Source organism: Cyprinodon tularosa, unplaced genomic scaffold (assembly GCF_016077235.1).
Source record: "Cyprinodon tularosa strain WSP-4 unplaced genomic scaffold, ASM1607723v1 ctg28, whole genome shotgun sequence".
Lineage (NCBI taxonomy): Eukaryota > Metazoa > Chordata > Actinopteri > Cyprinodontiformes > Cyprinodontidae > Cyprinodon > Cyprinodon tularosa.
In genome coordinates this window covers 492,746-508,001 of record NW_024038985.1, presented here as the reverse complement: position 1 = coordinate 508,001, position 15,256 = coordinate 492,746, and the positions used below count along the sequence as shown (strand labels likewise).

At 39.1% G+C, this 15,256-nt stretch overlaps 1 protein-coding gene across 2 annotated transcripts; it reads left to right on the top strand.

The window, feature by feature from the left end:
- Positions 1-1,196: 1,196 nt before the first annotated feature.
- Positions 1,197-14,871, top strand: LOC119786828 (hepatocyte cell adhesion molecule-like). Of its 2 annotated transcripts, none has more exons than XM_038290378.1 (7): positions 1,197-1,369; positions 4,089-4,430; positions 6,833-7,114; positions 11,229-11,322; positions 11,732-11,799; positions 11,878-11,939; positions 14,283-14,871. In XM_038290378.1, the coding sequence occupies exons 1-7, from the start codon at positions 1,285-1,287 to the stop codon at positions 14,433-14,435; spliced, it is 1,086 nt and encodes a 361-aa protein (XP_038146306.1). In that variant the 5' UTR covers positions 1,197-1,284; the 3' UTR covers positions 14,436-14,871. The 2 variants fall into 2 exon arrangements, with proteins under 2 accessions (XP_038146306.1, XP_038146307.1); XM_038290379.1 differs by lacking the exon at positions 1,197-1,369 and adding an exon at positions 3,625-3,674.
- The last annotated feature ends 385 nt before the right edge of the window (positions 14,872-15,256 follow it).

Genomic DNA, 15,256 nt, shown 5'->3' with positions numbered 1-15,256 from the left:
TTCACTGTAGACAAGCCATGATCTGCTTATCTGTTCTCCATTTTTTATTTGGATGAAATAATAGCTGCATGAATCATGACAGCATACAAGATAGAAGAGAGCAGGAGGCGGGGTTACCAATCTACTCGCTCTGGAGAGCAGAGTTCGCTGCTTTTAGATGTTGTCTCCAAAGTCTCCAGTAGCAGAAAAAAGTCTCTAGATTTGGCGCTAGGAGCTTTTTAGAAATCAAAGTGCTAGAGGGGTCTGAAAAGTGGCTAAATATAGCGACTAAAGCGCTAAGTTGGCAACACGGCTCTTTGCATGGTTTGTTTTCAAATGGTTTGCTGCTGTCTGTTTGGACCTTTCTGAACATGTGCAGCAAATGGACTGATCCAATATGGTGGACACTGAAGGGGGGAGGATGAGACACACTTAATATTATCAGCTTTCTGATGGCATTTTAGCCAAAGGATAAAAAAAAAAAAAAAAACATAATTAATCTGCACAAATAAGGAATAGTTGTATCAACCATACATGTAAACAGAGTTTTATGGGGCCCCCAGGAACTTGGGGCCCTAGGAACCTGCCTAGTATTGCCTGATGGTAAATCCGCCCCTGGTTGCAGCTGAGGTTAGCCCAACCATCAACACTGTGAGCTGGGGTGTTGCTGTTTTGTCTACAAGAAGACATAGACGAGGACAGAGGGAGAGTTACGTCTATCCATGTCTCTAGGAATTTAAGTATTTTATCCCCAGAATGGTTTGACCAAAGCACACTCCCATATAGGATGTAAAAAAATACGCATTTTTCCACTTCCCGCAGACATTACCATTTATTAATGCTATTCTAAAAAGTCTGCATGGGGTTCAGTAGAGCCTATGTAGAATTTTATATTGAATATATTTACACCATACTTCTTTGATATATTTAATTCATTTCTTAATTGAATAAATACAGAAATCTTATTTAATAAAAAAACAAGGTTTACTTTTGTCAGGATTACTGGGTCTGGCTGTTTGGCATTCTGTATATACATAAAGCCAGATTTGAGTTCAAAGAATGTATTTCACAGTGCAGTCATATTCATATGTAAAATAAAAGCAGCTTTATTCCAGAATTAAAAGTCCAAACAAACCATGACACATACACTCACACACAGACTTTTGTCCTGCTTATACAGCGGCTTTTGAGAACAACATGTACTCAGTTCCAGCCTGGCCTGAATGAAGGACTGTGTCCTCCGTTCATCCCAGAGTCACCAATCATGCTGGCAGTTGGTGAGAAAAACAAAGCTTTTTCCTCAAGATGTGGACAGAGAAGGATGCTCCTTCTAAAGGCACAAAGATTTACCAGATTTTCTCACTTGTATTTCTTGGATTCCTAAAATCTGGTAAGTATTATTTTCAAAACTGAAATCACTTGACAACCTGAGGCTGAACTGAACCTTAAGATGTTGGTAAAGCTGCAGTTGGACATTAAATGCAACGTTTTTCTGATGCATGACAGCAGAACCTAAGCTTATTTACCTTCAGGTCTTTAAACAGCAACTAGAGAGAATGAGTTTAATAGCTTTTATTATTTACTTGTTTTTTTTTAATGTTTTTTTCATCCTCAACGTTGTTTCTTCTTGCCAAAAAACTTAAAAACTGGTGTGATAAAAAATAGCGGCAGGTTTCCAGTCTACTCTGCGTTTGTTTGGTTACTTTACCCCCTTATAATGTCAGTATTTGTTGCAGGGAGGCTGAATTGAATCAAACTGTGTGTGTATGTGTGTGTGTGGATGTGGCCATGTCTTTAATACCTGGTGGAGACAATTTCCTAGGAATATGCTACATTTTGGGGACTCATAGGTACTTGTGGGGACCAACAACTGGTCCCCACAAGGAAAGTTTCTCTTCTTGGGGTGGGGGTTAGGTTTAGGACTAAGGTGTGAATTGAGTTTAGGTTAGGTTTAGGGATAGGTATGTGTCGGTAATGGTTAGGGTTAGGGCAAAGGTCACGGTTAGGCCATATAGATTAGTGGGAAATGAATGGAAGTCAATGGAAGGTCCCCACAAGGATATTGTGACACAACATGTGTGTGTGTGTGTGTGTGTGTGTGTGTGTATTATTTGTCCACAGACTGTACCCAGAACCACTGCTGTACATTTTCTGTGTGTCATCATGTCATGTTATTGTGGTCACTGCGCTGCTCTGTTTCTGCAGTTCTAGCCTGGTGTCTGGATTGCTCCCAGTGCTCTTTTCATGGACTGCCAAGAGGGAAATTGGAACAAACAATGCTCATATTTGTTGCTCCATGTGGGGCCCATCCCAAAGCCTGACAGCTTTTACCATAGTAATGAGGTTCTGTCATATAAAGTCGCTCCAGTTTGATACAGCTGCATGGTTCTTTACAGAAGCACTGTTTGGAGAAATTATATCCATGAAATACGATCCAGAACCCTCAACATTTTGGAGGTTTCTGGAGCTTTGTTAGTGTGGAGTAATATTGTTATACTTTGCTTTCCCTCTGTATAGTGACAGGTTGGGTTGACCACTCTCTAATGCAGGGGTGTCAAAGTGGTTCCAGAAAGGACTGAGTGCTTGCAGGTTTTCTTTCCAACCAACCAATAGCACACCAGAGTCCCTTGACTGGAGTCTGTTGTGTTATTGGTTGGTTGGAAAGAAAACCTGCAGCCACTCGGCCCTTTCTGAAATCACTTTGACACCTGTGCTCTAATGACTGTTCATGCAAATAGGTGGGGGAACACTTGGAAGGTGATTCCAAAAAAGTAAAAAAAAACAAAACAAAAACAATCAACTGTACTTTGTTTCCAAGCTTGAAGACTGTCATGGTTTTCGTTCTGTTCGAGTTTTATCTCTGAGTTTTCATTGGTCTTATTTCAATTTTTGCGTTCTAGTTATATTTGATTGTATTTGAGTTCTTTGATATTTCCTGTTTGCCGTCTTGTGTCAGTCTCCTTTTCCCTAGTTCCCTTCTTGCCTCTGTTCCCACCTTCTCCCAATCTTCGCCTCTAAATCCGCCTGATCTTTGTTTCTCTCTCCCATATATGCTCCTCCTGTTCAGTCACTCTTTGCTGGTTTGTCTTCATTTCTTTGCCCTGTTGTTGTGGGTATTCCTGGTTTTCAGTATTTTTCAATTTTGTGGATTTATATTTTTATATTTTTGCTTCTGTTACCCTTTTTTGCTAATCAAATGTGGCAAGAAACCACCTCAGCTTCAATCTCTGCATTTGGGTCCTCTTCAAACCTCCGACCCACTTCACAAAGACGTTTCGCTTCCTAACCAAGAAGCTTTTTCAATTCAAAATGTCAGGAATAGCGTTGAGTTCCAGGCTATATACAGTAGCCCGACAAGCCTTTGTTTTTTGTTTAGGAAACATGCAAATTTAAAACGGACGAACTGGTCCACCCCTTTCGAATGGGGGTCGTTTGGCTTCCAAGAGATGGACCCATCCGTCCGTTTCAATTTGCATGTTTTCTAAACAAAAACAAAGGCTTTGTTGGGCTACTGTATAAAGCCTGGAACTCAACACTATTCCTCACATTTTGAACTGAAAAAGCTTCCTGGATGGAAAGCGAAACGTCTTCAAACTTGGAAAAACAAAGCCCAGTGAATTGTTTTTTAAGTGTTTTGGAATGACCTGGAAGACTGAGAATATTCACCAGCATGAGCTCCAGTTTTATAAATACAGGTTAATAATATGATTTTATTTGGTATTTATTTTTGATTCCTTACCAACTTCCAGGAAACATATTTATGTGTTTTTTATGGATGGAAAGCATAAAATGTCTAGTAATCAAGTGCTCAAATTAAAAGCTTAATTAATATTGTATATTTTATAATTAGTTATTGTACATTCCACTTTTGGACAATCAATACTTTTGACTGAGAGGGGGACTCATGGGAAGACATGATGCCCAAATGGGTACACAAGTCAAAAAATGTAGGGAAACGCTGGTCTAAAGGGAGGTTTGTTGCTTATGTAAATATAAATACATATTTGAATCTTTATTATAAATGTATTTGGGATTCTATCTGAAGAATCTCAATATAATATTTCCAATGTGCGACGAGCCTTTGTCATTTGCTCCATGCTTTTCTGCAGGTGAAGTGGAGGCAGTGAACATGACCATCCCTAACACTCTGATCAGAGGAGCACTTGGAGGGGAAGCCCTTCTTTCAGTTCGCTACAGCAGCTCCAGCCTCGACCCCCCGGTTATAAAGTGGCAACTTCAAAGGGAAAAGGCAGTCACCGTGGTTCAGTCTGTTGGAACAGACATCGTTGGGACATTGAGGCCTGAGTATCAAGACCGCATCCTTGTGTTTGACAACGGGACTCTGCTGCTCCACAACCTCAGACTCTCTGATGATGGGACCTATGAGGTGGAGATCTCCATCACAGATGATATTTTCCCCGGAGAGGGAGACATCAAACTCACGGTGGATGGTAGGTTCATAAACCTTTTATTTGTATCGTTACAAAGGAACAGTGAATAAAAAGAGAAAACATTGCATCCAAATGTCGCTAACCAAACCCATCGGTTTTAAATTGACCTTGAATAAACCACAACACTTTGGGAACAATGTCCATTGGACATATGAGACCAAAGTAGAGCTTTTTAGATGTTTAAATTCAGCAGATTTTTTTTTTCAAATCAGATTTTTTCAATTCAGTTTATTTCTATTGCACCAATTTACAACACGTCATCTCAAGGCACTTTACAGTTCACCAGATCATCCAGTCAGAATGATTAAAAGTTTTCTAAGGAAAACCAGCTGATTGCATCGACTCATTGACTCAAATCCAATCCCTCACACTAAGCATGCTTGTAGCGACAGTGGAGAGAAAAAACTCCCTTTTAACAGAAAGAAACCTCCAGCAGAACAAGGCTCAGTGTGAGCGGCCATCTGCTGAGGCTGACTATTATTTATTATTTCTGCCCTGGAGTGTAAAAAATGCTTAGCAAAAAGGCTTGGCTAACTGCATGTAGCAAGGTGAAGGCTTTATTCTGCTTTCCCTGCCTCCTTTTTCAAACATCAGGATCTGACCCAGCATAGATAAAGACAGCTAGGACTGATTTAAAACACTTTTTAGAAAAGGCAAAGAAGAATGAACAATCTGGGATTCAATATAGTGTACTCTTTACTAGATGTTTGTTAATTTGCATAGTTGCTCCTAAATTAATATATTCTCAGAAAATAAATAGTTTTTATATATTAGAAAATATAAAGCTAACTAATAGCTTCTCCATTATTAAACTGGTACATTATTTTTTTAGGTTTGTGACACAATATTGGACCTTGCAAACACGGATCTATCTTCAAAAAGCCTCAGAAGGACAGGGTTTATGTACAAAAAGTAAACCTGTTCATGAAATCATGTATTGTTTATATAATTTATGAAGTGTTTTAATGTTTTTGTTGTTGGAATTCATATAAATATACTGTGTGATAACTTAGTATAGATTTGATTGGTTTTTGGTATATGTCTATTTTGAATTTATAGCACCCCCCCTGGAGAAAACTCCACCAGCCGCCACTGATTCTAACCTTGCTGGGAGAAATCTCTAGCCTCGTGAGACCATCCTGATCTCGCGAGCTTTCAATGTTTCACTCGCTAATCAGTCTGGAGACTCTCCGTTGAAGAAAATTTGGAGCCGTTCACCAAACGAACGTCCAATCAGCGTTGGCTTTGAGGCGGGTTGAGGTGTGACGCAACGAGAAGCGCGACAGTTCAGTCTAAAGAACATGGCGGCTTCAGCCGATGAAACTAGCGTTAGCGTGGCTATCGAGCAAGTTTTATCGGAATTACAGAGTAATTCTTCACTGAAAGAAGAGCAAAACACTGCTCTGGAGGCTTTTCTCAGAGGAAAAGATGTTTTTGCTCTTCTCCCGACTGGTTTCGGCAAGAGTTTGATCTATCAATTGGCTCCTCTTCGTCGTCGCTCTGTTAGTACGTCATATGCTTCGTTGATCTGATTGGTTTATTTGGCCCGTCTATCACCAACATAGGCCAATCAGCTAACCAGTATTTTCGCCCCTTCCCAAAATTACTTCAACGGAAGGTTTCCTGATGGATATCGGAGCAAATCCATCTGGCGGAGTCAGGTTAAGAAATCTCAGCCTGGACCCTTAACCATGAACCCTTTGCTCTGGACCAAAGAGGGAAAACTTTTCTTCTGCTAAACACACCTCTGATGTCTTATAAATCGACCCTCAGAATGACTTAGATGTTGCTTTTTTATTTCCTAAACTGTTAAATCAAAGTACTGGAGTGAAAACTGCATCCTTGATTGAGAGATTTGAACACTCGGAGCTGAATACTGTACCACAGAGGTATTTTGTTTTTGGCTCTGGTCTTAATGTAGGTGGGATAGAGCTATGCTGGGAATGCTGTTCACTAAGATGTTTGTTTCACTGGACAGAACCTGCTCCTAAGTGTAGCTACTACATCCCTCTTTGCTGATTTCACCAGACTTTACATTTCTCTGTAACAATTCAGTTTATTTCTATAGCGCCAATTCACAACACATGTCATCTCAACGTGCTTTATAGTTCACCAGATCATCCAGTCAGATTGATTGAAAGTTTTCTATCTAAGGAAGACCAGTTGATTGCATCGACTCATTGACTCTTCAGCAATCCCTAACACTAAGCATGCTTGTAGTGACAGTGGAGAGGAAAAACTCCCTTTTAACAGGAAGAAACCTCAAGCAGAAGCAGGCTCAGTGTGAGCGGCCATCTGCTGAGGCCCACTGGGGTTGAATTATGCTGTATGAATCTGTTTTTTTTATTTATTTTTTTTACATACAAAAGTAAATGTTGTTGTTTTTTCTCACCCTTATGTAGAGCCTATATCCAGGCCATTCATCCACATGGAGTCCTCATCAGTGCTGGAGCTTACTGAAAACTTTGTCCTTAACTGTTCCCATGACAACGGAACCAGGACCACGTATAAGTGGTTTAAAGGTGGGAAACCCTTGACCTATGATTCGAGGTTTGTGTTGTCACCTGATCAGAAGTGGCTGACCATCCCCCGAGTGCTAATGACTGATGAGGATATCTACAGCTGCACGGTGGGGAACCCATTGGGCAATATGAGCAGCCTGCCAATCAGACTGGCCGTATACAGTAAGTATAGAGGCGCTTATGATCATATGGACAGAATGTTTGTTTTTCTACAGGTGCAACATTGAAAAACTATTTGCAAAATTATTATACAATGGAGTAAAAAATATTTTTGACTCCTAGAAGTAAAAATTTGAAAAGATTTGGCTGTGATAACAGTACAAAATATTTTGTGGCAAATTCCATAATTGAAGAGGGAGAAAAATAGAGGTTAACTGCCAAGGATTTCTGAGGAGAGTTTTCCAATTCTTCATGGAAATATGAAGAACTGTACTATGAGTCAGATCCCAGCACGGTGAAGGTGGAATACAGATATGGGCCAGTATTATTCAAGATGACATACTTTGAAGCATGCTTAAAAAGTTAAAGGTATAGTGGAGGGTGTTAATTTTCCAGGTGGATCATCAAAATAAGCGTTCCTCCTAACTGTCAATCGTTCTGGTGATGTGTTTACGTAACGCCGTCCTACGTGCTCATCCCCGTTTTCACTTACCGATGGTGAGTCTGACATAGTGGAAAAATTGCAAATCTACTTTAGGAAAGTAAGCTAGTATGAGCGTTGCAAATAAAAACGTTTAAACAGCGCGTACACGAGGAGAAATAGGCCCATGCAAGCACATGATAGGCGATCCTTCTCAGGAGCGGGTACAGGGTTGTGCATGTGCATTTTTTTTTTTTTTTATTACGTGGACAGGCCGGGTCTTTTCAAAAATTCATAAAGATCCTCCACTTTACATTTAATCAAGTAAACAAGCAAGAAACATAAAGAAAACCAGTTCTGTATGCCTGAAATGTTGTAACAGGATAAGCAAAAAAGTTAGATGGACTTAAAATCATCGGTCAAACCTACAGTCAGTACAGCAGAACCCCGCTTTCCAGAGGGGAGTCAGAAAAAGTGTGCATATTTTAAGAGGCAGTAATTGTTTGCAAGATAATTCTCCATCTCATGCAGCAGAGTGTTCCAGTGTGCAGCATTGCTCATTAAGAACTTACAGCTCCTTCTCGAGAGGTTTCCTGGGGCTTCCCAGGAGGCTGGGTTCTGCTGCACAATAATTTGTCCAGGGGACTGACACTGCATTGAAAGAAAGCTTTCCCTAGTATTGAAAAAAATGATTGCTTTTTGTGTCTCAAAAAGTCAGAATTCATAAAATTCTTCACATTAAAGATGAAAACAAACAATTGACATTGGATTCGTAGAAAATTCAGACATGTTGTACTTGTATTTACATAGTGCTTTGCTTTATGGACGTACACGCATAAGACAGTTAAAACCTCACGTTTCTTTCTTTAATGCTTTGCTGAGATCTTTATTGGCATTCAGGATGGACTGAAAGTTCTGCACTCCTTCAATATGTAAATCCCCAAAACTACAACTAGAACTCAAAGTGTGACTGAGATGCATGATCAAGGCCAGCTTTGACAAGCTTTTGGCGCCCTCTCCTGGAGCGGTCATCCTATTATTTTTCATTTTCAGATAATCAACTTTTTGAATCAGGCAATGTATTTTTTAAGTCTCACTGGAAGAAATCATATAGCCAAATGAAGCTTACACACACACCCACACACCCACCCACACACGCACACACGCACACACATATACACACATATACACACACATACACACACACACACACACATATATATATATATATATATATATATATATATATATATATATATATATATATATATATATATTTTTTTTTTTTTTTTGTGTGTGAATATTGGATAAAAAACATAAGTTTAACAGGAAGGTTACTTTAAGTGCAATTTGGGGGAGAGGGGGTGTGAAAAATAAGTTTTACTTCTTCATACTCCTTTCCTATGGAAGCCCATTTCCGCCACATGAAAATAAAAAAAATGCCAAATAGAAAGTCATAATTATAAGATTCAAAGTTATAATTATGAGGTACATAGTCATAATTACAATATTGTCATAAAACGGGACAGATGGACCCAGTATTCAAGGTGAGACAGTCACGCACAGATGCAGACAGCCAGGCTCAGTGGTTGAGAGAACAAAGACAAGACGTTGTACCAGAATTTCTGCAGGAAACATTAAACTGGTCTCTTCCTAGGAGTCAGGCTTACAGGAATAAAACTGACCCTCTCTGCTTTCCGAGCCAAAACCCTGAGGGCTCCGCAGAGAAGGACCAGGACACGATCAGGAGACAAGACAGACACAAGAACCCTCTCAATCTGTTGGCCGCCAGGAACCAGGACATGAACCATGGAAAAAACGAAACTAACTAAACAGACAAAGGGAAAACAAATAATGATCGGTCCCGATCGCTCGGGCTGAACTGAAGACAAAGCACAGACGCAGGTGGAAAAGAGGAGTGAAAATTAAGAACTGGGCAGAACTAGGCTGGTGAGTGAAACTGACAATTAGGGTGAAGCTATCAGGCCAGATGATGACAGATACAAAGCTTAAAAGTCAAATATTTCATAATTATGACTTTGAAAGTCTGAATTATGACTCTGAATCTGATAATTATGACTTTCTATTTGTTTTGTTTTTTACTTTCATGTGGCAGAAACGTGCTTCCATACTTTTCAGACAATTTACATTAATTGCTGTAATTTCTCTGGCTGTATATACTGACAGCTTTATTTGTTAGAATAATTTGTTTCTATTTATGTTCAGGTGAGTTTAGTTTGTTTGGAAATTGGAGTCTGGTTTGATGTTAACCAGCCTCTTTGTGTGTGTATTTAGTTGATTTATTTATTGTGGTTTTTCAAAATTGTCTGAAATACATTCCTTTTCATCTCATTGGCATACATTGTTTGGCTCCTAAAGGTTAGAATATATCAGGTGATTCTAAAGATGATGAAGTAATTTTCTCAGATGAGAAGAAAAGTCAAAGAGTTGGTCAGTCCTCTGCTCTGTATGTCAGAAAACAAAGCTCTTCACATCACTGTAAACACATCCTCCCGTAGAAAAACATATGTGGGGATGTTTCCTACTGTAGGAACAGAAAGGATGGTGAGATTGAAGATATAGAGGAAACCCTGTTGGAAGCTAGAAGACAAGTATTGGGTAAAGGCTCACTGTTCAGCAGGACAACGACTAAACATACGTACTGTCCTGCACCAAAGGGTTTAGATCAAAGTATGCTAATGGTAGAATGGCCTAGTCAAAGTCTAGACTCAAAACCAGCTAAGAATATTTGTCAATGCTTGAAAATTGTCATAATGGGTTTCAGGATGCTAGCCTATATGCAGAACACAACCAAAGGCAGGGAAAAAGTTCAAAGGTTTAATGAAGTATATGTACAAAAACAGCTCAGGTGGGTAATCAGGTCCAGGGACTGGTCACGACTGGATTCACTGTTCAGAGGTTTGAGCAGAGCAGCAGAAGGGGGAACCAGGAGGGTCAGGAGGCTGTCGGCAGGCTGAGGGCTTGCAGATTCCGGGTTTGAGTTTCCCTTCCAGATTCTTCAGGGGGCAGGTTGGCAGATCTTTGGCAGGTTTGGTTCTCCAGGGTTCTTCTGAGATCAGACAGACCGATTTCCAACAGAGAAAACTCTTCAGAGGGTTTCTGGTTTCAGGCAGGTTCAACCGTGACTGACTAACACTCTGGCCCTGGAGTGTGGTTCTCAGCCCGCTTAAATACTGGTCTCCTGGTGAGCAGATAAGGAACAGCTGGTGAAGTAAGCTCCAGCTTCAGGAGATCCAATACGCCCTCTGGTGGAGAAAAGATAGACAGAACCCCAGATCCAAACAGTAACACAAACCCCTAGGAAGGGATCCTCGGCGCCCTCTGGTGGGCAAACCTCAGGATCCCAACAAAAATGTCCAAAGCTTGAAGATCTACACTCAAAAAGACTTGGAGCTAAAAAGATGTGCAACTCAAACTTTTAATTTTTTTGATTTTGTAAAATATATATTTGTAAATATGTTGAGTTTTGTGATTATTATTATATTATTAGCATTGCATCTTTGGGTCTAATCTGACAGATTATTTCCATGGTAATACATTACAGAAGAACCCATACTACAAACTATGGGTACACATCGCAAATTAACATTAAAGCAGCTTTCCGTTGGCATCGGGTCACAGAAAGATAAGCTCACTAATGTAAACACTTATTCATGAACTCTTGTGTCACACCAGGAAGAAGCTCTGTCTACATTATCCTGTCCACTGGGGGAATCTTCATCTTCATCACGCTGGTGACGGTGTGTGCATGCTGGACTCCCACTAAAAAGTAAGTCTTGATATTTACCTACACTGGAAAAGTGATCTAGAAATAAGTAAAAATTTCTTAAATTAAGTGTATTTACCATTAATTTGAGCAGGTAAATGAGATAGTTTGCCAATGGAATGAATGTTTTTACTCTTAAAAGATAATAATATGTACTCGGAATGAGACAATGCAATTGTGTTTTCTTATTTTAAATGTAAATTGTCTTGTTCCATTGGCAAAATGCCTCTTTTACCTCCTCAATCCAAGAACAATTGCACTTATTTTAAGAAAAAAAGGACTTATCTAGAATTCAATTTTTTCCAGTGTATTAGCCGACCATCTGTTGGAGGAATATCACCTCTAAAGCATTCACAGAGCCAATACAGCACAACCCTTGCATATTTAGTCATGCTCTTTTTTTAAATTTTAGGTCCAGACAGAAATCTAGAAATTCCAGGATTTATGGACCCTCTTATCACACACAGCTAAAACAGAGAGGTAAAATGATCATATTTGAGCTTTTAGATGAAATAAACTTCACCTCAGCATAACAGCCAGATGTGTTCTCCTTTACAGATGATGTGAGGGAGCATAACGGGATAAAAACTGTAACTTCCCTTTATGTTCTCCAGCAAAAGGTACGACTGTCTCATTCTGTTTTCATTCATGACTTTAAACATTAAATCTATAACCATTCAGGTTCTCTTAATGCTAAAATCTCTGATTTTGATGCAGCAAATACATATTTTATTATGAGAATGCTCAGTGGTGCAGTGGGTTGCACTGCTGCGTTGCAGCAATATGGTTGCAGGTTAAATTCCCGGCCTGTGGTCTCTCTGCATGGAGTTTGCATGTTCTCCCTGAGCATGCGTGGGTTCTCTCTGGGTACTCCGGCTTCGTCTCACAGTCCAAAAACATGACTAGGCTTCTTTAAATTCTCCTTAGGTGTGAGTATGTGTATGAATGAATGGTTTTTTGTCCTGTTTGTCTCTGTGTTGCCCTGGGATGGACTGGAGACCTGTCCACGGTGGACCCCGTCCCTCACCTGTAAACAGCTGGAGATAGGCACCACCACCCCTCGTGACCCCAGCAGGCATAAAGCGTGATGGAAAATGGATGGATTAAGGGGTGTTTCTGTAATGTAGTAGTCATCACCTTTGCCTACATGCAAAAAGTCCCCTTGTTCGAAACCTGGCAGAAACAGTCTTCTGGACATCCAGTGGACAAGATTTGTAAGCGTAAGGAATCCCACCAGGTGTGTCATCGAGCACCAACAGGTTCAACGTTTGATGAATAGAATATTGAGTAGAAAATATTCACTATTCATGCTTATCAAAATAAAAATTATATTTTGAAATAAAACAAATGAATGAATAAGTTCCGATTAAATAAGTTAATATGAAACCCATTAATTAAAATATGATTTTATTAAATCCTTTATAATGTATTTCATATTTTGTATAGATTTTAATTAAACATGGGACTGAAAGCATAATCCATCCTTTTTCTGTCACGCTTATCCCAAGCAGGGTCACGAGGGCTGCTGGTGCCTATCCCCAGCTGTCTATGGGAGAGAGGCGGGGTCCACCCTGGACAGGTCTCCAGTCCATCACAGGACAACACAGAGACTAACAACCATTCACACACACACTCACACCTAAGGAGAATTTAGAGAAGCCAATTACCTAACAGTCATGTTTTTAGACTGTGGGAGGAAGCCGGAGTACCCGGAGAGAACCCATGCATGCTCAGGGAGAACATGCAAACTCCGTGCAGAAAGACCCAATGCAAACAATAAAATATTAAATAAACAACAAAAATCTAAATTTAAATGAAAGATTATGACAAACTTAGACAATAATGAAAACAGGTAATTAAAAAGTGAAGGATGTTATCTTTGTTCGTTTATAAACCAAAGGTCCTGGGTTTGAATCCCGCTCCTGGCTCTTTCTGCATGAGTTTGGATGTTCTCCCCATGCATGCATGGTGTTCCTTCTTATACTTCAGCTTCGTTTAGCAGTAAAAAACAAACTGTTAGCTTAAATGGTTTCTCTAAATTGTCCTAAGCTATGGGAGCATGTGTGTATGAATTGTATCTGTGATGCACCTGTAAACTTTCCTGCTGTCATTCATTGAGAGATGAATGACAGCAGGAAATGGGCGCCAGTCCCCTGTGACTGTTAACAAATGGGTTATAATTGAGAGATTGAGTAAAATAGTTATTATGCAATACACACAGCCAAAAATGAGAATCTAAAGAAGTACATTTTACTTAAAATAGGGGAATTTTTTCTTGAGTTTGAGGTTAAGTGTGACATTTTGCCAACGGAACTAGACAATTAACATATACAAAAATACTCATTCTATTGGCAAATAATCATATTAAGGCAAGGCAAGGCAAGGCAAATTTATTTGTATAGCACAATTCAGTACAAAGACAATGTAAAGTGCTTTACATGATTAAAATACAGGAAGATAAAACAGAATCAAAGCAAGTAGGAAAAAAATAAAAACATAAATAAATAAAATAAAATAAAAAATGCAGAAAAAAATAAAAGTTTTTAAAAAACAGTTGGATTAAGGAGTAAAGACAATTAATTTAAGACATTTTTAGTTTTTTCTAGATTGCATTTGCAGTGCATGATTTCTTTTTTATTTTTTTTATTACAACTGTCACTTTTAGGCCTAATGGGGCTCATGTTAGTTATTCATATTCAACCTTCGCTGCACAATAAACATTTTATCTTTCCTTATCTTTTTGTATCTGTGTCCAAACCCTCTCATCTCTAACCTCATTTGCAAAATAACTCCTTCCTGTTTCTAAGCCCCTATTCTGGGGAATATCTTCAGCTCTTCAATCTGTGAATTCAAATGTAAAGCTGTTGGACTTTTTAATTAATACATATATTTTTAATTTACCTCTCTCTTTTCATATAAGAGAGAGTTTAGATGACTTTAATCTCTAACCTCTTGTTTTGTAGGATCCCCCCATGGACGACGACTCTAGCAACAGTATTGGGTCTCTCTCTGAGCTGGACAACCCTCCTTCCTACACAACTTTCCCCAAGTACACAAATTCTCTGGTGCAGATATCCGATCCCTCTAGAGGCCCCTCCTTCCCAAAGACTATCTGAAGGTTCATGAACTGTTCACCATGCAGGGCAGATGAGCTGCTCATTTGATGTGTGTCTTCATGCAAAAGTGGCTTTAAGTCTTTATGAACTCAAATCTGAAGTTTAGGCATTTTTCCAGGATCTGGTTTCCATTGCCTTGCAGAAATATCTACATCCTGCAAGCTTTATTTCATTTTGCTCAGTAACGATTAAAAACAGGAGGATGTTTTATTGGGATTTTATGTGATAGAGTAACATCAAATATCAAAAATATAGAATCATGATAAAGTTGAAGTAATTCCAGCTGCAGGGCATCGCTTGTATGCAAAGATGGTAAAAGTACTCACTTTCCGTACTTGAGTAAAAGTACAGATACTTGTGTTAAAAAATACTCTGGTAAAAGTGGAAGTACTGATTAAACTTCTTTACTCAAGTAAAAGTAACAAAGTACAGGCTTGTAAATTTACTTAAAGTATAAAAGTAAAAGTAGAAACCACTTTTTTCATGGCGTTGCCTACATTTTAAATGGATGTCTGCCAATAGGACTAGATCTCCGTTGTGTTCATTTTCAATCATCTCGTCGTCCATGCTACTATGCTAACGCCACCGCCACCAAGCTGCAATGATTTGCCGCCAATGAATACCGCCGAATCTGTCGATTCATCTTGTAGTGGTGCGTCAAATGCAACGTAGATTCCCATCCAATTAGATTGAATTTGGTATTGATGACGTGAAAAATAATAACGGTAACTCCATTGAAATGATTCAAAACTAAAGTAACGAGCCAATTTTTTAAAATGTAAGGAGTAGAAAGTACAGATATTTGTGTAAAAATGTAAGGA